General features: G+C 43.3%; 4 protein-coding genes and 1 non-coding gene across 10 annotated transcripts in view; 3 read left to right on the top strand and 2 right to left on the bottom strand.

The window, feature by feature from the left end:
* The window catches only part of efna3a (ephrin-A3a), a 400,882-nt gene that overhangs the window by 255,495 nt on the left and 121,574 nt on the right, over window positions 1–23,813 (top strand). The window lies entirely within an intron of this gene.
* znf687b (zinc finger protein 687b) lies at window positions 124–13,415 on the top strand. Of its 3 annotated transcripts, none has more exons than XM_026157300.1 (10): window positions 124–197; window positions 831–3,179; window positions 4,001–4,266; window positions 4,371–4,555; window positions 8,211–8,387; window positions 8,495–8,657; window positions 8,972–9,325; window positions 9,548–9,648; window positions 11,540–11,627; window positions 11,708–13,395. In XM_026157300.1, the coding sequence occupies exons 2-10, from the start codon at window positions 845–847 to the stop codon at window positions 12,308–12,310; spliced, it is 4,272 nt and encodes a 1,423-aa protein (XP_026013085.1). In that variant the 5' UTR covers window positions 124–197; window positions 831–844; the 3' UTR covers window positions 12,311–13,395. The 3 variants fall into 3 exon arrangements, with proteins under 3 accessions (XP_026013085.1, XP_026013083.1, XP_026013084.1); XM_026157298.1 differs by having other exon boundaries at window positions 3,968–4,266; window positions 11,708–13,394; XM_026157299.1 differs by lacking the exon at window positions 124–197 and adding an exon at window positions 204–697 and having other exon boundaries at window positions 3,968–4,266; window positions 11,708–13,415.
* LOC113015447 (small nucleolar RNA SNORA13) lies at window positions 8,702–8,836 on the top strand. Its single transcript, XR_003271117.1, has one exon. It is a non-coding gene; the product is annotated as a small nucleolar RNA SNORA13 (small nucleolar RNA).
* Window positions 14,971–18,540, bottom strand: aqp10b (aquaporin 10b). Its single transcript, XM_026157365.1, has 6 exons — window positions 18,404–18,540; window positions 17,625–17,751; window positions 16,955–17,092; window positions 16,622–16,740; window positions 15,291–15,508; window positions 14,971–15,196 (listed from the first exon to the last, which is right to left on the bottom strand). The coding sequence occupies exons 1-6, from the start codon at window positions 18,488–18,490 to the stop codon at window positions 14,995–14,997; spliced, it is 891 nt and encodes a 296-aa protein (XP_026013150.1). The 5' UTR covers window positions 18,491–18,540; the 3' UTR covers window positions 14,971–14,994.
* On the bottom strand, window positions 21,131–23,393 carry hax1 (HCLS1 associated protein X-1). 2 transcript variants are annotated; one of them, XM_026157363.1, is made up of 7 exons: window positions 23,189–23,393; window positions 22,662–22,912; window positions 22,204–22,403; window positions 22,058–22,112; window positions 21,828–21,961; window positions 21,598–21,733; window positions 21,131–21,526 (listed from the first exon to the last, which is right to left on the bottom strand). In XM_026157363.1, the coding sequence occupies exons 1-7, from the start codon at window positions 23,251–23,253 to the stop codon at window positions 21,453–21,455; spliced, it is 915 nt and encodes a 304-aa protein (XP_026013148.1). In that variant the 5' UTR covers window positions 23,254–23,393; the 3' UTR covers window positions 21,131–21,452. The 2 variants fall into 2 exon arrangements, with proteins under 2 accessions (XP_026013148.1, XP_026013149.1); XM_026157364.1 differs by having other exon boundaries at window positions 21,613–21,733; window positions 23,189–23,391.

The raw sequence follows: 23,813 nt of genomic DNA, 5'->3' as shown, positions 1-23,813 counted from the left end.
GTGACACTTCTGCAGCCCCATCAGCCTTTAAAAAGCGGTAATTCCCAGCAGAAATAAACATACGTGTCGCTCTCAGCATCCTCCCGTGCATTTTTCCAGCGCTATCACAGGCTGATAGGATGTGCTGAGTCATGTGACGGGAAGCGCAGCATTTTCAGCTGAAAGCAAGCTAGGATAGTCGGGAATCGCACATCCAGGTAAACAAATCAAAAAATACATGAAATATTAAAGGAAAATCCCCATCCCGGCCACCGTTTTCTGTGATTTCGTCGAGCCTGCTGTCACCGGGTGGCCGCTGCTGTCACACCAAACCTCAGCGAAGCGCTCTGTTGCCTTTTAAATGGCGAACGCTAGCTCGTTAGCTAAATGACCCCTCTCTCTATCTGTCTCTCTCTGTCTTGGCTGGAGCTCAGCGGCCAGCTAGCCAGCCTCAAGTGTAGTAGCTCAAAAATAACCGTGGTCGCTGCTACAAAAACGCTCTGTCGGTGGTACCGCCTCTTAAATGGTCACTATTGCAGGGCCCTGCATGCGGTAAAAGCACGATGGAGTGACGAGTGTTTCCCATTCATAGTGGAATATTTTTGAACCTGCCACCGGAGAGAGCGGTTTGGGGAGCAGAAGCGCCGCCGCTAGCGTGCTAGCTGGCTAATGCAGCATCCGAGCTAGCTAGCGAGTGGAGCCTGTTTGTGTATCACAGGGAGGTGCATGTCTGTTGTTTCAGGTTATCATGGAAATATAAACACAATATAACTGTCATTTTATAGTAGAGTTTTTGCATGTAGGGTTATGTAGTAGGATGTAGAGTCATGCTTTGTGTCTTGTTTTTACAGGAGGTAATCCCGGTATGGGGGACATGAAGACCCCAGATTTTGATGACCTGTTGGCAGCGTTTGACATTCCTGACATAGATGCCAAAGAGGCCATCCAGTCTGCCCCAGATGAGGCAGAGGGACCGCACGGAGCTGCAGGTGCACCTCTGGGGAAGCCAGAAAGCGTTGGGTCATCCATGAGAGCGCCAAGCCCCTCGGACCCCCAGGCAGACACCTCAATCGTGAGTGTGATTGTGAAGAATAAAGTGCGTATCGAGACGGTGGATGGAGGGGAGGTAGATGCAGACCAGGACACCATTGATGTGATCACAGGGGTGGATGTGGGCCCTAGACTTGGCGCGTGCGCTCCTGGATTGGCTGAATCTGAAGCTCTCAACCACAATGGTTTCGGGACTTCTGGCGTCTCCACGCCACTTCCACTTAGCCAGGCTCAGCCTAATGGTGCACCATGGTTGGTAAATACACCCAAAGTGTCTTCAGAATCAGCAGGAGCTAGTACGGCCAAGTCTCACAAGCAGGGTGGTAACATTTTCAATAGACTTAAACCACTTGTGGCACAGGGGTCTGGAGATCCTGTGGGTCGAGCCCGAAAGATGCAGCTGCTACAGCAGCAGCACCAGCAGCAGCAGCAGGATACGGGCCAAGAGAGAGCAGACGGCGTGAAAGCTTCATTACCTTCATCTTCGTCTCTGTCAGCTGGGTCCCCTCCTCTGGGTGCTGGTGGGCCCGTGGGACTAGCCTCGCCTTTCTTTCCACCTTCCAAGCCCCTGCTTTCAACTCCACCTTCTGCACCCTCATCACACCCTCTACGCTCATCGCAGCCTTTTAACGGAGCTCCCAAGGGTGGTCCTGCTGAATTTCAACACCAGCAGGTGGAGGAGGAAGATTCTGACCCAGATTTGGGAAGCCCCCTGGTAATCCAGGAGAGCCCGGACTCTCCGACTTGCACTCAGCTGAGCCGACGTTATAAGTCTGACTCAGTCTCGGCACAGCCCTCATCCTCTACTGCATCTCAGCCCAAACCTGGGGACACTCCTTCGGGGGCATCTTTGACTTCATCAGCTCCCCCGTTAGGCTCAACAGAGAGTCCCCAGGTGGAGGACAGGCATCCAGAACACGTGATCGAAGAGAGAGACTCACCAGAGAGTCCTGAACCTGAGATGCCAAAATCAACGGCTCAAGTCACAACTAAAAGGTGCTCCAGCCCTGCAGTGGCCTCCACCCCACCTCCTTCTGAACTGCGGGAACCTAAAGAGGAGGAGGAAGAGATGGAGGTGGGAAACGGCATAGACAGGGTTGTTGATGGTAAAGCTGACAAGGGAGAAAACACGAAAACGGGTGAGGAAAATATGGAGGTGGACGATGGTAAAACTAAACCCGTGTCCACTGACGCGGGGGACACAGGTGATGCAACACCTGCTGCTTCTGGAACACCATCCAGACCCCTCAAAGTCAGAATCAAAACTATTAAAACCTCCACAGGTGGAATCACCAGAACCGTGACACGGGTGGCGCCTAAAGGTGGTGCTGCAGGGAAAGGTGTGGACCCTAAAGCTCAAGCTGGGGAACGTAAGGTTTTAGGAAACAAGGCCCAAAAACCTGAGTCTTCCCCTGGTCACATGACAACAACTTCGCAGAAAGTAAGTGCTCTAAATGCTCTGCCTGTCTCTACACTCGCAGCCAGCAGCGTCATGCTAGCTGCTGCCACAAAGGTCCAAAACAAAATGGCTGCGTCTGACAAGGCCAAGGTTTCCGCCACCGCTGTAAGCATCACTAAATCGGCCGCCTTGCCTGTCACCCCCGTTGCAGCCTCCTCCCCGAAGTTCTCAGTTGCTGCGAGTGGGATCAGCGTACGTACGACCACTAACAAAACGGCAAATGGAGGAAGCGGCACCATCATAGGCAGCGGCCTCCAGCCGAACAAACCCGCCTCCATCGTCAACAGCACGGGGGCCGTCATCTCCCGGAGCCAGTCGAGCCTGGTGGAGGCTTTTAACAAAATTCTGAACAGTAAAAACCTTTTGCCAAGCTACAAGCCCGACCTCTCTGCTCTGCCACCACCCGAGTGGGGCCTTCCCCTCCCTGCAACAGGTTACCGCTGCCTGGAGTGCGGAGACGCGTTTGCGCTGGAGCGCAGCCTGGCACGACACTATGACAGACGATCACTCCGCATCGAAGTGACCTGCAACCATTGTGCAAAGAGGCTGGCCTTCTTCAATAAGTGCAGCCTGCTGCTGCATGCCAGAGAGCACAAGGAGCGAGGGCTGGTCATGCAGTGCTCGCACCTGGTCATGAGGCCTGTCACTGTGGAGCAGATGATTGGACAACAAGACATAACGCCAATTGGTGGTAAGCAGAAGTGCAGCCAACACTTACTTTAATCATCAGTTAATCATATTTTATTTATCATTTAGTTGATATCATCTCAAAGAAAATTGTTGGAATTAATGGGGACCAATCAGACTAATCTTCTAGATCTATGAGTCGCTTTTCATGATTAACATTTTGAAACAAACCTTACTTATCTCATGCTGAGCCTGCAGCCAATCAGTTAATCTTCTGTCTAGAAGGAGCTCTTTTAGTTCTCCTCTCCGTAAGCCTACTTTCTGCTCATGCTCTCCCTCGTAAACAGGTTTGACAAGCAGGCATGTCACATCCACAGCTGGGTACCTTAAATGACCATATTAGGGATATCTTCTCTCTTTGACATCATACAGAGCCACGAGTAGGAAAAAAAGCATCTGAAGCAAAGTGTTTAGAGCAGTCTGAACCTTTTGGCTGATAGAGATTATTCGCATATACACTGACCTCAATTATTTGAAGCCTTTTGCCGTGTGTAATCAGCACCACCACTGAAACAGGCATAAAATAATAAAACTCGTAGTAGGTCCACTGGAAGCCCAGAGGTATTTTTCATTTGTTGATTTTTAAAAAATGAATAAACAACAAATATTAAGGAAATAAGAGCTGTTTGTTACCTAACCATGATTCACTCATTAAAATATTAATCTCTTTATTTAAAAAAAATAAAGAAGCAAATGTATTTTGAACTAAAAACTATGTCATTCATGTGTAACTCATCCTCATTGACCGTTTTTCATTTATCTCCTCTTGTTTTTCACCTTTTGGCTGACCAGGCCTGCTCTCCTCTTCGTCCTCCTCTCCTCCAGTCTCCTCTCCTTCCTCCACACCCGGAGGCCCCAACATCTCTGCCAATTCCAGCCCAATGAAGGACACTTCATCTCCAGCAGCAGCAGCTCAGCCTCGATCCGTCCGCCGAGCACCTCAGGGCCCGCAAGCGCTGATGCCTCTGCCGTGCAAGAAGGCTGAAGGGCTGCAGTACAATAACTTCAAATGTCCGGAGTGCCAAACACAATTCTCTGGCAAAGCGGAGCTGGTCACCCACTTCCAGCAGATCAGAGCTGCGCCTAACTCAGTGAGTATTGGGGATGAGTGAACAGTATGTTTCGTGCTGCTGGTTATGAAGTTGTGATGATGACTTTGTTTTGTTTCATTTTCCTTTTTTCTCCCCATTTTCAGACATGTACACAGTGCTCGCCTCCCATGATGCTCCCTAACTCGTGTGCCGTGTCTGCCCACCAGAGGATCCATAAACACAGAGCGCCTCATGTCTGTCCCGAGTGCGGTGGAATCGCACGGCAGGCCAGCTTCCAGACCCACCTGGACGAGGCCTGTTTGCACTTTGCCAGACGCATTGGCTACAGGTGTGGACACGCTATCGAACATGGTTAACATATGACATGACCAATTGAGTAACTGGCAGTTCAAAAGGTATTTGAAAATCATGTCCACTTCTTCTGTGGGAGGCATTTGCTAATGGGCAGCTTAAATGTAGCTAAGAATTATTAAAATAAAATAATATAAACTATAAAATCCGTCACGTAATCAGTCCGTCTGATTCAAAGCAGATGTTTGGAGCAGTGACTAGCGGAAAAAGCTTCTGAAGCTACAACAGGAGTCTTAAGAACGTCTTGCAATGAAGTGACAGCACTTTCCAACTTCTCACTCCCTATATTGAAACTTTGCGGATCTGCCAATCCGATCCCAGTGTTAAATTAATAAGATATATTTCTCACTGTGAGGATTTGCAAAAAGAAAAGATTCATACAGTTCTATAATTTATTTTTACTGTCTTTTACCTGGCTTTTTAAGCACAGGCTACAATATTGTTAGGCCTGATGCTTTTATAAGGTGCATTATAGATACATGTTATAGATAGATAACACGATAACAATATGTTGTGTATAATCCAACTATTTTGGATCGAAATGAGCTATTATTGTTGTGAAAGAAAAACAACAGCATGCTTTCATAAGCTTTTATAAGTGCAAAAAGACAAGAAAAAAACAGGCTATTTCAAGCGGTTGCTAGGTGGTTGCCAGATGTTGTAAAGGTGTCATAATATTACACGTATAGTTAAGCTTTTGTTGATATAAATTGGATGGTATTGTTGTAAATTAAAATTATAACCAGAATTTTCTAAGGTGTTACCGAAGCAAAACACTGCAAGTGGGCATTTTAGTGGTTGCTAGGCAACATAATATGTGATATAGATAAGAACCTTCAGGCCGAAATAGACACCTTCATGCCAGTTTTCTTTTTTTTTTTCAGATTTAAGGGTAAATTGCAGACAGACAGATTAATGAGACAAAAAATGTAAATATTTATATTTTATGTACCGTGTTTTATTGCACGCGTTTCATTACAGCTCAACTGTATTGTACTCTTTGCCGTCTTTGCTATCATATATAGCTTCACTCATTTCTCGTCTTGCTCTGCTCTCATTTTCACTCTGCGTGCACACAGAGTGGAGCAGATGATTAAAGGTGAAGCGCAGATATTTTGAATCAGTTTGATTTCAAGCTGTGATGTTACTATAGTGCAAAAGCAACACAAAACAGAAAGTTGAAAGTGAAGAAGCTTTTTGGTTATTGTCTTTTAGCTAAGTCGCATACTGCTGCAAACAAAGGAAATGTATTTTGATATATATACACCGCGCACCAAATTATTATGCAAATGATATTTTTCTCTGATTTTCCTAAATAGCCGATTCAAATGTCAGTCAGCATAAGAGTATAATTCAAATGTTACTCAACAAAACTCCCAATGAAAACAGTATGTTTTTCAAAAATATAAAACTTAAAATGCACTGTTCCAAATTATTACGCACACAGTTTCAAAACATTTTATAGGTTGTAGAGAATTGAAAATGGTAATTTGTTGAATTTGCAGCATTAGTCAATTAATTTTACTGAAATCAAAGCTATTTCAATCAAAAACATCTTAACGGGTCAAGTTGCATATTAGCATAGGACCCTTTATTTGATAGCAGTTTTACAGTTCTTGCATCCATGGAACTTGTGAGTTTTTGGAAAGTTTCTACGTGAATGTCTTTGCAGGATGTCAGAATAGCCTCTCAGAGCTGCTGTTTGGATGTGAACTGCCTCCCACCGTGATATTTTTTTTGTTTGAGGATGCTCCAAAGGTTCTCAATAGGATTGAGGTCAGGGAGGAATGGGGGCCACACCATGAGTTTCTCTCCTTTTATGGCTATAGCAGCCAATGATGCAGAGGTATTCCTTGTAGCATGAGATGGTGCCTTGTCTTGCATGAAGATGATTTTGTTGCAGAAGGTAGGGCTTCTCGATTATGGCAAAAATGATAATCACGATTATTTTCACTGAAATTGAGATCTCGATTATTTGACGATATTTATATAACAGTAACAATGTATTGAATAATGGCTTTAAAGGTTGTCAAAAAATAATATAAAATAGTGTGCAAATAATGATAACAGTGCAAATGTTTGCAATATAAAAAATAAATGAAAAATGTAAACATCTATGTTTAGTGAACTTCAAAATACTGCATAATCTTTATGCATACAAATAACCAAACATCAAGGCAAGCTGTGTAGCCACACAATGCACAATTGCATCAAACTGACATTGAGGTATGTCAACTAAAGTTGCTGCTCCTTCATTGTTTGATCGTATGTCGCTTCGTGAGCGGTCTTCAAATGATTGAATAAATTTGTAGTGTTGCTCTGTGGTGCAGCTACGACACCGTAGCAAAGTTTACACACTATGTCTACTTGATCCACGTCTGACTCCGCAAACCCATAATGTTTCCACACCACTGAAGTCGTTTTACCTCTCTTTTCAACCAACAGCATTCTTTCTTCAGCACCCATTATCCTCTCCAAATAACTTCTGCTTAGCTTTCCGAGCTTCCCTCGGGTCCTCTTAATTGTTGTGACGCGTGTTTGAATCGCAGAGAGGTGCGCTCGTTTTACCACACGGAGCAGCGCGAGAGTAAAGCACGAGTAAGGTACTAATAATCGGCTCAGTCATTTTTAATGATCGTTGAAAGCCCAGATCGTAATTTAGATTAAAATTCGATTAATTGAGCAGCCCTGGCAGAAGGCACAGTTCTTCTCTTTCTACCATGGAAGAAAGTGGTCAGTCAGAAATTCAACATACTTTGCAGAGGTCATTTTCACACTTTCAGGGACCCTAAAGAGGCCAAGGAGCTCTCTCCCCGTGATTCTGGCTCAAAACATGACTCCACCATGTCCTTGCTGATGTTGCAGCCTTGTTGGAACATGGTGGCTGTCCAAGAACCATCCACCACTGCATCCATCTGGACCATCCAGGGTTGCACTCATCAGTGAACAGGACTGTTTGAAAATTAGTCTTCTTGTAGTTCTGGTCCCATTGCAGCCGTTTCTGCTTGTGAGCATTGGTTAGGGGTGGCCAAATATAAGGTTTATGCACAACTGCAAGTCTCTGGAGGATCCTACACCTTGATGTTCGCAGGGCTCCAGAGGCACCAGCAGCTTCAATTATCTGCTTGCTGCTTTGTAATGGCCTTTTCGCAGCTGCTCACCTAATCTGATGTATTTGTCTGGCAGAAACCTTCATCATTGTGCTTTTATCTGCACGGACCCATGTGTGCTCTGACTCACCCACAAATCTCTTAACATTATGGTGATCACGCTTAAGTTTTTGTGAAATATCCAAGGTTTTCATTACGTGTCCAAGGCATTCAACTATTTCACGCTTTTCAGCAACAGAGAGATAATTTTTCCTTCCTATATTGCTTGAAAATGGTGGTCAGCTTAATAATGTGGAACATCCTTCTTGTGTAGTTTTTCCTTTAATTGGGCTCACCTGGCAAACTAATGATCATAGGTGTCCAAGATTGATTTCAATCATCCAAAGAGTCCTGAGACACAATTCCATCCATGGGTTTAATTGAAAAACAACGCATTTAATCTTTATGACACTTAAACATATTTTTTTTTATTATTTTTTATTTTATCCCTGTTATTGATTATTCTCATTATTCTTAACCAAGGTGCTCGAGCTGCCAGGTCGTGTTCGGAGGGTTAAACTCCATCAAGTCCCACATTCAGACTGCTCACTGCGAGGTCTTCCACAAGTGCCCGAGCTGCCCCATGGCCTTCAAGTCTTCCCCCAGCGCCCAGAGCCACATCAGCACCCAGCACCCAACGCTCACCGGAGGACAGGCCAAGTACGTGTGCTGCTTTTCAACGTTTCCACAGAGAAATATTTTCAGACTGTTTAGGAAAATTCTCTAAGTTGATCCCTAACCATTGAATTCTTCTTCTCCTTTTGCAGAATGATCTACAAATGTGTGATGTGTGATACAGTTTTTACCCAAAAACCTTTGCTGTACATGCATTTTGATACTCATTTAGCTAAGCAAAAAGTGCATGTGTTCAAGTGTCCTGACTGCACCAAGCTCTACGCCCAAAAAGGCTCCATGATGGAGCATATTAAGGTGGGTACATACAGAATGTCACAGCACATGATGTGTTAGTCCTTTGCCTTTATGTGTTGCCCATTCGTTGCTTTCTACAATGAATGCGGCGTCAAATAAGGCAGACAGTAATTCTTGGATCGGCCTTAGCGAGGTACCCCTCCGGTGACCTCGTCCTAAGTTCTATACCAAGTACAAAAGTTTAGCAATAGAGACATTAGAACTTGTTTGTAGTCGAAATAATCGTATTTATTCAAAGAACAGCTTCAAGATGACGATTTTCTCCGTTTGCCTTTCTGTTCTCTTCTCATACAATTTCCTGTCGTCCCGCTCAGACCGCTCACAGAGGCCCGTCCGCCAAACAGGAGTCTCAGACCGATGGCGCTAACCCCACCTCAGCTCCAGCCAACGCATCTGGTCCCTCTGGCCTCAAGTCAAAATCCTCTGGAAAGCCTGATAACTCTGATGGAGAGGACTGGGGTCGGGAGCAGGAGGAGGAGGAAGAAGAGGAAGAAGAGGACGATGACGATGATGCCGATGAGGACTACGAGGCTCCAGGGAGTCACTCCACTACCACAGGAGGCAGCAGTCATCCAAGCGCTCCAACCGAGTGGACCTGCCCTCAGTGTCAGAACACGTTCACGGACAACGAAGACTATCTGAGTCACGTGAAGATGGAGCACGGCAAGGTGTGACAGATAATGTTGATCACAGGAAGGAAAGGAACAGATGTTATTAACACAGAAGTGCACGAAATCTAGTTTCTGTTAGCTTAGCATATTGTGGATAGTGAAGTAGGGAAAGAGCCACTCCTTTTGGTAGGAAGACCAAGTTTCAGTATCCTTTTTTTTTTTTTTTTTTTTTTTTTAAATCTTCTCTCAATGTCTTTATGTGTGATGTTATCTCCAAAGTTTCCCTGTCGTATCTGTGGAGGCACATTCAGCACATCCTCCAGCCTGAGACGTCACGAGCGTGTCATTCATGAGGGCAACAAAAGAGTCTTCCATTGCCAGTGAGTAACTTACACTTTCAGTACAGACACTGTTTATGGGTAGCATATAGACACGAGTAAATCTCAAATATAAACCTACAGCAATTATAATTTGTATGATTAAATGTAATACACACTCACTGGCCACTTTATTAGGTACAGCCGTTCAAGTGCTTGGTAATTTTGCATTTAAAATGCAGACATGGTAAAGATGACCTGAGCATCTTCTACAATCAAGGTATTCAGAAGAGCATCTCTGAACATGCAGCATGTCAAAACTTGAAGCAGACGATCTACAGCAGCAGAAAACCACACCTGTCAGCTAAGAACTGGCAACTGACACTACAGTTCCCACCAAATCCTCACCAAAATTAGACAGTAAAAGATTAGAAAATTGTTGCCTGATTGTCGGCATAAAAGTATTGATCCTACATGCCTTTGGATCGGTGGTTCTGGCTGCTAATGGCATGAGGGTGTGACACACTTGGACCTCTTGGTACCAGCTGAGCATCATTTAAATGTCACAGCCTTCCTGAGTGTTGTTGCTGACCATATCCATCACTTTATGATCGCATTGTCTTCTGACGGCTGCTTCCAGCAGGATTCATGTGCCATGTCATAAAACTCAAATCGTCTCAAACTGGTTTCTTTTTTTCTCAAAGATATTTTTATTAAATTGAAGCAACAAAGAAAGACAGATACACACAGAATTGTTAAACAACAAGTAGGTTTAACAATGATTGATTGAACTGAAATAATAGAATGCAGATTAATGACACACTCACCTATCTTGTAATTGCTTTTATCAGTTTACTCCCTACCCATACCACTTAGTAGCCCCATCCCTCTGGCCAGGTAGGAAAAAAACCCCAAAAACAAACAAACAAAAAAAACCATCACAAATACAACAGGACAAAGCAGAAGAAAATAAAAAAACACACAAATAACTAAAAAAAAACAAACAGGGGGGAGGATTTACTGAGTAATGCTGGAAGTCGGGTTCACAACCTGAAGGCTGGAAAAGTATTTCAGGAATTGCCCCCACACCTTGTAAAATTTACTGTTGTTATTACTAATCGCATAACGGTTCTTTTCAAGGTTCAGATAGTACATAAGGTCCCTCAGCCATTGAGCATGATTGGGCAAAGGGGCGCCCGTCCATCTTAGTAGGATCGCACGTCTAGCTACAAGGGAGCGTGCAATGCTGTGACGAGGTCAACCGTGCATCAGCCTGCCAGTGGTGACAAAAAGCGCAACTAATGGATTAAGATTCATGTGGTATCCAAGAAATAGGGACACGGTTTGAAATATATCTCTCCAGAATCCTTCAAGGCTAGGGCACGTCCAGAACATATGGATAAGGGAAGCCTCTGCACTCCCACGCTTATCATAAGAGGGGTCCACATTCGGATACATGCGAGATAGCTTGACTTTGGAGAGATGGAACCTATGCACAACCTTAAATTGTAAAAGACGGTGGCGGGCACATAGGGATGTGGAATTAACTAACTCAAACTGGTTTCTTGAACATGACAATGAGTTCATTGTACACAGATGACCTCCAAGGTCAGTCAATAGTTTTTATCCTGGAGCACTAAATAGAGTAGCTTTGTAAGAATATCCTTATTTTCAATTCATCCACTGTCTGAAACAACCCAGTTAAAGGTGTGTAATTTAAAGTCTTCTGATTGAAGCCAGTGCTTGTAAGGTGTGACCGTAGATGGAAATCCATACCAAGCTGACATCAACTTGGCAGAAGTTTAAAAAAAGAATGGCACCATTACACTGCTTGTGCAGCAGAGGGCACTGACCACTTGATGCCTTTTTAAAATGTCTTCAGTGTAGATCATGGTCTTTTTTTTCTTTATCTGTTATCAGTCACTAATAGAGCTGCTTTATTATTACTCCTCAGATATTGTACAGAAGGCAAACGTACATTTGGCAGTCGGTTCTTAATGGACAAACACATTCGACTCCATCACAGAAACACAGATGGACAGGTGAGTAAAGGTTCTTGGGGCAGGCTCTGTTCGTGTATCGTCTCCACAGCTGCTTAGCCTCTGCTCTCCCTTTTTCTCAGGGTCCCCCTATGACCAGGAAGCGTGCAGCCACAGGGGGAGAAGGACCGGGGAGCTCCTCGGAGCAAGACGGTGAGGTCGGTCCTCCTGCGGCCAGAGCGGGAGACGAGGACGAAACCAACACAGAGGATGGCGGCGGTCCCGCAAAGAGAACCAGGGCATCCATGGCGTCAACATCAGTGGGACCCAGTGAGGCAGAGGAGGAAGATAACGTTTTCCGCTGTGTCCCCTGCGGGTTCACTACAGAAGACGGGGCCGAGTTTCAGCGCCACATCCCCCAGCATCGGGGCGACACCGCCTCCTTCCAGTGCCTGCAGTGCGGAGTCTGCTTTGCATCGGCCGGCTCTCTCAGCAGACACCGTTTCATCACTCACCGAGTGCGGGACACCCAGAGCGACGCGGAACGCGGGACCCCTCGCGCCCAAGGCTCTCCAGATGGCTCTCCCGCTGCCGGTTCTCCTCAGGCACAGGGCGAGGACGGAGACGGAAACCTGGGCTGCAAGGTGTGCGGCCGGCGATTCGACAAGGCCACGGACCTCAACACCCACTTCAGGACCCACGGCATGGCCTTCCTCACGGCACACAAGACGGACAAGCCCCAGTAGAAGAGGGGGGCGGGGTCGTCTGAAGCTGACGGATAATCTCCCGAGGGGTCACGGCTGAGGAGGGCGATACTGTAGAATATGAATGTTGATGAAACACAGCTGCTCCTGTGCAGTCGTCGTATACTTCTTTTCTTTTCTTTTTTAAGCCACCACAAACAGTTTCCCTCTGTGGCACCTCTTCTGTGCGATTGTATCTGCATGTTTGATCACTTAAAATGAACTCGTCACCTGTGATGGACTCTTGTGTGGCCCATTCCCCCCCAGAGTAAAGCATTTATACTGTATATCAGCCATACTGTGTCCATTTCGAGCACTCACTCTTCACCGACTGTAGCCACCTGCCTGTTTGTTACTGTAGCACATACGTAGATACATAGCACCTCCCACTGTACTCCTCACAGCTGTACTGCAGATATTTTGTACTTCGCATCGTTTTTCATGTCCTCGTTTTTTTTGTTTGTTTTTGTTTTTCTGGCAATTAGATCAGTTTTTCCAGCCCGTGGGAGCTGGAAAAACTCATCGTGCCGAGACATCCTGAAGCATGAAGGGGATCGTTTGTGGGCACGGGGAATTTGACACTGAGTTTTATGTTGCTATAATATTTATTTATATGAAACACATTACTGCTGTTGGTGTATGTGAGTCGATTGCATCAAATGTTACGAGACATGGTGTGATTTACCTGCAACAGAGACATGAGATGAGAATCTCTGGAGGCGTTTCATTAGGAGGCGAGGTTACTGGAGGTGGTAACCCGTGTAGTGTGACTAATGTGTGATGTTGTTACTCGTTAAGCTAGAAGAAGAGAGGTAAGGCTTCCTGTCAGTAGTATACGTGTACGAGTTTTGCCATGTAAATACATATAATTACACTAAAAGAAATGGTTCTGGTTTTAGTAACTTGCTATGATAATGTGAATACGTATAGTATTTGTACTTGTACTGTTCCCTTTTTTTCAAAACAATTTGAAGTCCAAAAGAAAACAAGAATCCCCTCTCAGAGTTAGCTATACATTGTAATTACAAAGCAGAGGGAGAACGTGGGGGTCGTGTTGTCTTAATGTGTTTGAAAACAAATGTTTCTTTTTTTTTTTTTTTAAATCAACAGTGCTTGCTGTACTCACATTTCTTTTATATGTTTAAAAAACAGCCTTCACTGTCACTTTATTGGAGGCCTATGAGTGGATTTCTTTGGTTTTCTGTTTGTATCTTTTTATATGTCATATCATATTTATATAGCTCAGTAGTGGAAACTTTCATGTCATTTTCTTTTCCATGGTCGTGGTCTGCTTGCTGAAATGCCATACACTTTTGTGCTGTTTCAAAATAAATGTGTAAAAGAGACGACCGGCTCGTGTCGCGGATTCATCTGCAGAGGTCAGCATCGGGCTCAGTGCGATGCTTTTCTGTTTGCACACTTGGTTGGTTTGAATCCTCTAAAAATTCCCTGAGAAAAGAAAATCTTAGTGTTCAGCTGGTCAGATGAGCTGACATTTGGAAAGATTTGGTGACTGATTATGTAGTTTAGAAGCATACCAGGTAATTTTCACGAGAAACAATCAGCCAAATGTTATATAATAATTAATCGTATCCCTTGCAGCTACAGTCAGTCATAAAAAAAGCAAGTTTTCACAAGACTGCAAACCTGTGCAAACCTGGGTCCACCTTTACTACTTCCATAGGAATTGGTGTGGAAGTGCGAGCACCTCTATAAACACAATGCTGATTTCTTCCCAGGAGGGAATGTCTCGGGAAATTCACACTAAGGTCAGACTGTGCAATGCTCACAGAAGCTGCAAAAAACCCTGTAAGCTACATCTCAGACTGTAAAGGCCTCAGTTAGCATATTAAGGTTCAAGATGGCAAAATTAGAAAAAGACTGAAGCTGCATCTGAACAAACCACAGGACAGTACAGTCATGTGTGAGTCCAACAGCTAAAGCTTTGCCATGCCCAAAACTCCAGAGCTCAGCGTGAATGAAATACTGTGGTGAGAGCTTTGGAGCTTTTTCGTGCGTCTGTTCATGTGCTGCAGGGAGCGCTCAGAATACTGGAAACACTGGAGAGTTTGTCCAGCATAGATTTGCTACACATGTTCTATTAAAAAGGTTGCATATAGGACTACATATAGATAGACTCGTATATTCCATTGGTCAATATTAGCAAATCATTAAGGCACTAAGTGACTGGACATCATGCTCATTTTGTGATGTTTACTCAGTATTATGCAAACATTTGCCAGTTGGCACTAAATACAAAGGCAAACATGAGGCTAATGGGGATATCATTTTTTTTTTGCAGGAGGTTGGCTTTCACTCATTTGACTTGACAGTAACGCTAAATGAAAAGTGAACCAATAACCTGAGTATCTGGCAAAATGTCAATGTTTGTAAAAACATCTGTAACAATAGATATTAAGATATTTTCTGAATAACTCAAAGGCCGTTTGAACTAAAGCAACTGTCTTATGGCAGTCCGTCTTATTTGTGGAAGAAACTATAACCAGGAAACTAAAGTTTACTTGTAGGTGTTGGTGCAATTATGCCTCAAAATAAGTTGGAGGCAATCCGAAGCTGCCTGTTTGGATCAATCATTTATCTCTACATAGATAATTTCAGTTACTATCACAGCTTAAAAAGCATTTACCACACACAGACTGTTGTTTCTCTTTTACACGATTTAATCATTAAGTTGGCTTTTCACGGTCCGCTTCCACCCCCTCCAGCTCAACCCCCACCTTGTCACTTCTATCCTCCGGACACGAGGCCTGGGATTGGGACTGCTCTGAAGGATGGTGGACTTCAACCATCAGCTCGTAGATCAGTGTTCCCAGAAGCGCTCCAACACAAGGAGCCACTATGGGCACCCACCACCAGCTACTTCCGGCCCTGCAAAAATAGACAGCATGTTTGCTTTAAGACAGTCAACAATGTGAGGAAATAAGATGGGAATTAGCAGAGCATCCGGAGTGAAACCACTAACTTGAAAACATCCGCCCCCCAACCGGCAATGTAGGTGAACAACCGAGGTCCAAAATCTCTTGCCGGGTTGAGTGCATATCCGCTGTTTGAGCCCATTGAGATGCCAATGACCAGCACTGCTGCTCCCACTAAGACAGGCTGAAGATAATGAGGGATGGAGCTGTTCCTGTGGTCCCCGAGAGCCAGGACGCACAGCAGCAGAGCGGCCGTGCCGATCACCTGGATGCCATGGAAGTAGTTAGAGATATGCAGGAAGGAACAGTATGATTTTATCTGATGGAAAAACAGCGTTTCCTGGCTGGGTCAAGGCAAGTTACTCCATTTATCAATGTGGAGCCAAGTTTCAGGAAATAGCCTGGTATATTTTGGCGATATAACTATCCGGTTGTTCAGTGATGACGCGACGAATCCTACTTCCGGGTCTAAAGTAGTCTGCGTTTAATATGGCTTTTGTGTTGTTAACATGTTTAATGTTATGTATTTTCTTCTATTTGATCTCAAAAAGCTCCTAAAACAGTCAGTGATCACTGTTGACCTACCTCGGCTTTTATTATCGCTAACCATTTATTTAAGCTCAGTTTTTAAAACCTTAGGATGTAACTACAGCCCAGCCCATGCAGCAGTATATGAATGACTAACCTCGTATTGTGGATGGATTATCTCAGTTGTTCTCCTGGCTGAAGTTTGGTCCTTTTACAGCATCCTGCCATGCGATTACATTTGTTCCTGACCACCAAGAACACTCACGGTAACTTTTATCGAGTGGAAAAAAAGTTAGCTTGTTTATATTATGCTAACATAGCTGTGTCGCTAGCGGTCACGTAGCACATCATTATATACCAGCTAGCCCAACTTCAGTAACCCTACAAACGTCACTGCTGTTTAGTTTTCTGTCTTCATTTATGCTGGAAGTGATAACAGAGCTGTACGTTTTAATTTGTTTCCAAAACCCCGCAGTCAGGACATGCTATATTGTATTTAGATAGAAGCTAGCGAGCTAACTCCCTGCTAACTTCTAACTCCGTTAAATGTCATAAATTCCGTTTTCATGGATGCCTGGATGTTAAACTCAATTGTTACACCTGGTAGAGCAGAACGCTGATCATTTTATTAAAGATGAAAGACTTTAGACAGTTTTTCAACTCTCAGTAATGCCATAGTGATCGTTTGATATATGGACCTGCAGCGGAGTTTAGGCCCAGACACGGCTAGTGACGTCAGACTGAACAACCGGATACAGGTTCACACGACTATTGAGCAGTTATACCATCTTTATCTGTCAGCCTGATAACGATGAATGATCCTTAACTAATAAGAACAACAAGGGCTGACCTGGTCCACGATACCTCCCCACACACTCAGGTAGTCAGCGGGGTAAGTGGAGAATATGCCTGCTGTGGCTGTGGGACCCGTCACCGTCAGATCGCCTCCGCTGTACGCCTGGATGGCGTCTGCAAACATCTCATCGCGCACGCATCATCAAACAGACACAAAACACAGTTTATTGTTCAGAGCCGCGACGTTTCCAGAACACAAATGATGTTACAACATGAGATGACATGAGAGCGAGAGCTTATCAAACGACATGATTTATTTGATTTGAAAAGCCTCAATTGATGATTATCAACTCCCTTGCTGTACCTGGGCTCACTGTTAAACACTCACCGTAGTACTGCAGAGCAACTGTAGCCGCAGCCAGAAAGGCTCCCAACACTTGGAAGAAGATGTAGAAAGGCAGTTTCACCCATGAGTGGCGGCCCAGAACACACAAGCTCAGAGACACAGCGGGGTTTAAATGAGCACCTTAAAAAGAAATCACAGTTATGACATGCAAATCGGTTTATAACTATTATGTAAGGTGTTTTTTTCTGCATTTTTGGTTAGTATAATATTAATGGCAGTTCCAAACAACACATCAAAGAGTTCATTTCCAGGTATTATGATCTAAACTGGGATTCAGACAAAACTGTTGATCAGGGTAAGACTTGTCACCAGGTGTGGAGTCAGTCATGCTCCTTCATGCTGGTAATGAAAAACTATCAAACTGTAGTCATTCATGATCACTAGCAAGAAGTTAAAAGGCTCTGGCCTTGTCAAGTTAAAAACCCCTCAGCACTGCTTATTAAAAGATTTAAGTCAGTGTGTGTATATATTTGAACCTGTGTGGATTAAAGGAAACCAGTAAAGATGTATGCTGTACAATCATTCCACCCTGGAAAAAGAACAGTGCAAAGAAATAATTCCCCAAATTACCATGACATTAATGGCAAAGATTAGTGTATGTAAACTTCTAATCACAGTTCTGCATACCCAGTAACTTCGTTCAGTCCCTTACCCGATACTCCACGAGACACGAAGACCCCAAATGTTACTCCCAGAGCAAAACCCAGATTAATTGAGAGGTACTGGCCCTTTTTGTCTTCAGTTGTGACCACTTGGGCAACAGAGCCACATCCAAACAGCTGCAATTACATGAAATGAAGAGAAGTATTAGCAGTCGAATATATACACGAGTGTACCCAATCAAAACAGTGGATAATGATCCAAACTCTCAAAATCTTCAGAACCTCCCCAAATTCATTTTCTGATTAATCCACAATAGCAGCATTTTATCTTGCTTAGATTCATTCAACATACGTCCAGTTTGAATGTTTTCACCATGCAGTACAGTAGAGACATCATGTTCTGACACACTTGGTGCAATATCCTTTTTTATTATTTAACTAAAGAGCTGCTTTATGATTTGTGCTGTAAATGTTCATTGCCCCAGATAGTCATTAGAGATAAAACAACAGCACTGCAGTCAAAAGAATATCACCTTTGGAAATCACTAACAAGAGAGTCCAATTTTACCCCCCCTTCCCCTGCAGTCCCTGTCACCCTCTGTCCGTTTCATTCAGGCCAAAGTCCTTAGTTATACACCGTGCAGATTTATGAGGTGCTCTAAACAAACCAGCAGGGCATTTTACAAGAAACTCACTGACTGACACACTTCATGTTGAGTTTACTGGCTGAACTGAGGGAACTTTATTTGTTTTTTTTAGTTCTACTAAGTTCCTACACAGCTAACTATATCTTAAATGTTTGAAAGAAGAAGAAGAAAAGGACACTTACAATCAGGACGTAGACGCCGAGACATTCGGCCATGCACTCCCTGATCAGCTGGTTTCTGATCTGACATTTCTTCAGCAGCCTCTCCATCCCTGAGCTTTCCTCTACACACTCTGGGAGCAGGTGTGTTTTCAGAGCCGGGCAGGTGTCATCGGGTGGATCTGACCCGCAGAACTGCACCGTCTGCCTGGCTGAGCAGAGTTTGCTCTTTCATGCTGGAGGTGGAGGCTACGTCACACACTTTATGGAATTGCTGACGTGATTATGAGTGTGTGTGGACTCAGGACATCTTAATCACAGCATGCGCGATGAAAAACAGTCCGTGCACCAAAAGCTCGATAGTGGCTCAGTGGAGGGTTTCCTCATTTGATTGGCACTGGATCTGATTGTTCCCGTTTGATCGGAAAAGAAATTTAAGATCTTAACTCTGTTATGTTACGTCCACTGCTATATTTCTCAACATGGATCATTAGTATTCCCACAGGATGAAAACCATTACAAAACATAAAAACAATTAAACATGTCAAAAGATGATCAGATTGAAATGCACTTCTATATAAACAGACTGGATTGTGTTCTCACCCCACCCAGCAAAAGGACATTTGTGAGAGGGGCTCTGGTTTTTGTAGTGGTTTCCAGATACGGTTCACAGATCACAGGGGATCTGTGGACAAAGGGCAGCAAAAGGACCTCACATCATTGATAACATGATACAAGATGAAGCTCTGCTTGGTTAAGCCAACATTTAAACTTCATTTTAACCCATTAAAAATGACTACCTCATAAAAGTTGTTGTCACGCAATATATATCCTCTATTTATCCAGGAAAAAGACTCATTGAGGTTAAAATCTCTTTTTCTAACAAATATAACACATAAAATAAAAAGAGTACAACTGATATTTAAGTGAATGCAAACATCCATGCAGTATCAGATCACATAAATTCTGTATCGGCATCACAATAGTTTGATTATGATATATATGAAGCCAGCTTCCACAGGAAAGATCCCGTTATCCTCGCTCCTCTTAATAACTGAGCACAGCAGCAAGACCTCGCACATCAAAGAGTATCCAGCACCTTTTAATGTTGATTAAACGTAAATTAATATCCTGTAAACATAGAAACTGAAAACCTGACACATTCATTTGCAGAGCAGAAGGAAAAGGTTTATGTGGAATCAGCTGATTAGGATGGACCAATGAGAAAAGGTTTTATAAACCCTCGTAAACACAGTTAAACAGAGGACGACTTGATCGACTTGGAAGAATTTGAATTCATGTCAAAACCCCTTTAGACTCAAAAATGAACATTTGTTTGTTCATGTGTCTCTTCCAAGGTTATTGTAACTAGAACTATGCAGAGCTAAAAACTAACTAAATGTTTGGTTTCCCATCATTCCGCTCGAGGTATTTTCTATGCAGCACAAAATACTGACTTTTACACCGCTCTTCACAAAATGTCGCAACCAATCCCCAAATTATTTCTTAAAGTAGAAAAAAACCCCAGCTTATCAGTTTTTCAACTTCTATTCTTTCACTGATTTTCTTAATTCTTTGCCCACTGTCACTGTGATTTAACCCTCGTATACAATGTGTGTTTAAAAGAAAATCATTTATTTCATTTGTTTACATATGCATCAATTTTCAATATAAAGTTAGTTGCTTTATGTGTTGTTTTATTCTGTGTGATTAGAAAAAAGACAAACTATTGTTATTTGTTTTGCCTGTCCATTTTTCCTCCTGATTAAAATTTTACAATGTAAAAAAACAAAAGCATCTGTATTTCTATTTTATTCCTTTTAGCCTAAACCATTACCTTTAGTTTATATCCCTCTCTGGCTTTGAACACAGAAGCTCAACTAACTGCTTTTCAAACCCTCTGAGATTTTCACCAGACAGATGAACCAAAAATGACTTTTTCCACTGGCTGCACTCAGGTACAGTATAAGAAAAAAAAAAAAAAATGCTACTCTGCTACAGTCAAGATTAGACATATGGAGCCAGAGATTATTATAATAGGAACCATTTAAAGCAGGAGTGTCAAACAGAAGGCCTGGACAGCTTAGAAAAATGTGGAGGGCATAGATGTAAAAAATGTTTCACTACAACAAAGTAACCGACAAACATTGAAATGTCAAAAAAAGTTTAAATTTAGCACCGTCTGCTACAGAAATGTCTCATTTTGTAACGCGGTAAAAAAATAAATAAAAGACATTCAACTTTTTCTTTGAATTAAGAAAAACTTGTTTTATAATTACAGCACAGTCCGGGCGCTGAGCTACCAGATCTGACTCTGTAATTTTACAAGTTTACTTCTGATAATTTAAGCACAAACAGTTGGACTGACAGATTTCCTTCATTTAAAACAACAGCATTTCTTTATCGTGTTGACAAACTGACACAAACGGTTAAATGTGTAAGCTCCTTTAAATTAAGAGAAAGGGCAACGCCACTGGTCCGTCTCACTCGAGGTTTAAATGAGCTGTACATGACGCGTGATAGAAATTGTGACCCTGTAGAGCCTGAACCACGAAATATTTGCCAGAAAATGAAGCATTCATGGAACTTAGTGTCAAATTTTTAAAAATTATATGAATTTTAAATTGTATCATATTTGATACATCCAGCATTTTTTTAAGTTCTGCTTAAAAGTATATTGTGCAGTTTTGTTTTTTGATCATGTAAAATCTGAAGACTGTTACTAACAAAAATATGAGCCAAACAACTTTGTACATATATTAAGAGTCTTTATTTAATTCTTCACTCACTCACATCCACACAGGCTTGTCTACAGGACAATACAAAAATAAAATATGGAAACGTGAATTGTTCAGCGTCTCATGTGTCTCAGTGTGTCACCATCAATAGCTTTCAGGATCTGCAGCTTCGATCCTGCATGATCAATTTGGACTTCCAGTTTCATCTTAAATGAGCCAGCGAGAATTTATCCAACATATTCGTTTTGGCAAAGAAAGACCGTGAAACTATTTGTCCATACATTGGTACGTAATATAAATATGCCAGCTCACATCTCTAATAACTCCTTCACATTTTATTTAAAGCCTCCAAAGAACCTGGAGAATAATGAGCCATCATCCCGCAAGTCTGAGAAGCGGTGGGGATCACCTGGAAGAAAAGCAAAAATAAATACAGGATTTTTGTGTGTGTGTGTCAGATAAACAATTCAAAGAACACACCGGAGACAGGCTGACCTTGCAGCACGGGTCCATTCGAATGATCTGGTCCCCCAGAAATCCCAGAACCTCCCGAGCGAGTCACCGTGGTCTCCTCGTTGCCTTGGCCGTCTCTTACCGTACGCCTCTCCTCTACACTCTGACACACGCAAACGAAATGCTCATCAAAACGGAGACAAAACTATTAAAAGAATCACTATGAACGTATTATTACAGAATCAAGAAACACTCACCCCATCAGGCTTCACCACCTTAGTGACAGTGACAGACTGAAAGAAAGACCGAGTTCTGGGCTGGTTGGGTGCCTGACCAGCAGGTGGCGTCAGAAGCTGATCCAAGCCATCAGAGGACACAGCCGAGTCCAGATCTTGGGAGGATCAGGATGGGAATAGAAAATAAATTTGACACAATCTAAAAGAGCTTCCACTAAATTATCAAATAAAATGTAAATATCAGCACCCACCTCTGTCACCTTTGTGCTCCTCCTGTGGAGTTTTGTGTCTCCAAATATCATTAAACTTTTAAACACACAATACAAAAATCTCAGTTAATATACAACCGCTTGTGTCGCAACAGAAACAAAGAAGGAGGAGTGAATATCTCCTTTACCCTGGAAAAAGGGGTCCGGCCATGAAATTCAGGTGACTCATAAGAAGGTCTGTGATCACCTCGGGGCTCTCTGGATCGTTGTTGTGTGTCGCTGTCAGGATATTTGAGCATAAAGTCTCTCAGAGGGTTTCCACTGGAGCTTCCTCGTCCTCTCTCTGCTCTGTCCTGAGACGGTGGTGGTGGCATGATGTGGGGAACATCTAAAACACAAAGAGGGCAAAAGAGCAAAAAGGTTCAACACAGAGGAGAGGAACATGTCGAGTTGTGGTAAGAATTTGAGTCTTCATGGGCATGGATGTTATGGTTAACTTTGCGATTTTAATTATTTCTTTTTCCAGGGTGAAAGAATTGTACACCGTACATCTTTACTGACACTTTTTATACTTGTTTGTTTGTTTTGTTACATTTCGTTAAAAACAAGCAACATGAAAACGGGGCTCGTGGGTCTGTTTTCATACCAAAGCGTCCAGACTCTGGATGTCCCTCCCAACGACCCAGCTGGGAGAATATCTCCTCCATCTCCCTGAGGACGTGGCCAAACATCGGGGGGTCCTGAATCCGCATCCCGTCCGGGCCAAAACTGAAGCCAAACCTCCAGGCGCTGTCAAATGGGTCCTGCTGCTCCCCACTGAACCCATCATAGTGGAATCCATCTTCATCATCTTCATCTTCATCGTCGTCATGAGTCATGGCATCGAAGAAAGGGTCCCTGATAGACGAAGTAACACAAATGTACAAACTTTGAAATCTCCCTTTGGTTTAGAAACTGCGTTACAACATGCCACCAGCAAACAGACCTCAAAGTACTCAATCGTATTAACTCCGTGAGCATAAATAGCACCAAAATCTAGCTGAAGGACCCCTGTGGTTTTCCTGGCAGAAAACACTAATCTTGTCCCTGACATAGCTGCACGCAGAGAAAGTGTACTAAGTTCAGCTAGCGTAGCAGAGTGTACAGCTACATACTCCGACGCCATAAACTCACCTCCGGCCACGATAATGGCCTCCGGGTACCCCGAAGAACCCGCGAAATAAATCAAAAACACTCATTTAACTGCAGCTTTGGTGGACACTTAAACCATAACTTGAAATGTGCAAGCAACGGACACCAACTAGAGAAACTCGCCAAGAAGTACTACAGCTGTCAACAGTGTCGTAAAGCGTTCTAGACGATTTATCATGACGCAATCTGTCGTAATGTTACTTTACCGTAAATAATAGATAAAACGGGCACTCGAAATAAAAGCGCACTGTTGAGATTCAGGTAACAGTACGACCAACCACCTTGAACGGTACACCAGAATTAGACCACTACAGTTTGCATGGAGTCAACAAAAATGGACAACAGAAGATTGGATAAAAGTTGCCTTTCTGATAAGTCTCCATTTCAACTGCATATTTGGATGGTAGGGTGAGAATTTGGTATTGACAACAGAAAGCTTGGAACCATTTTATATCAGTGGTTCAGGCTGCTGCTGGTTGGCACACTTTGGTCCCCTTAGTACAATTTAGACACAGCCTTCTTGAGTATTGCTGATTCCAACCGGATAACAGGCCAAGTCACACAGCTCATGCACCTTAAACTGGCTTCTTGAACATGACAATGAGTT

This window comes from Astatotilapia calliptera, chromosome 22 (assembly GCF_900246225.1).
Source record: "Astatotilapia calliptera chromosome 22, fAstCal1.2, whole genome shotgun sequence".
NCBI classification, from domain to species: Eukaryota; Metazoa; Chordata; class Actinopteri; order Cichliformes; family Cichlidae; genus Astatotilapia; species Astatotilapia calliptera.
Note: the sequence above shows the minus strand (reverse complement) of the source record. Positions and strands in the feature narration are given on the sequence as shown.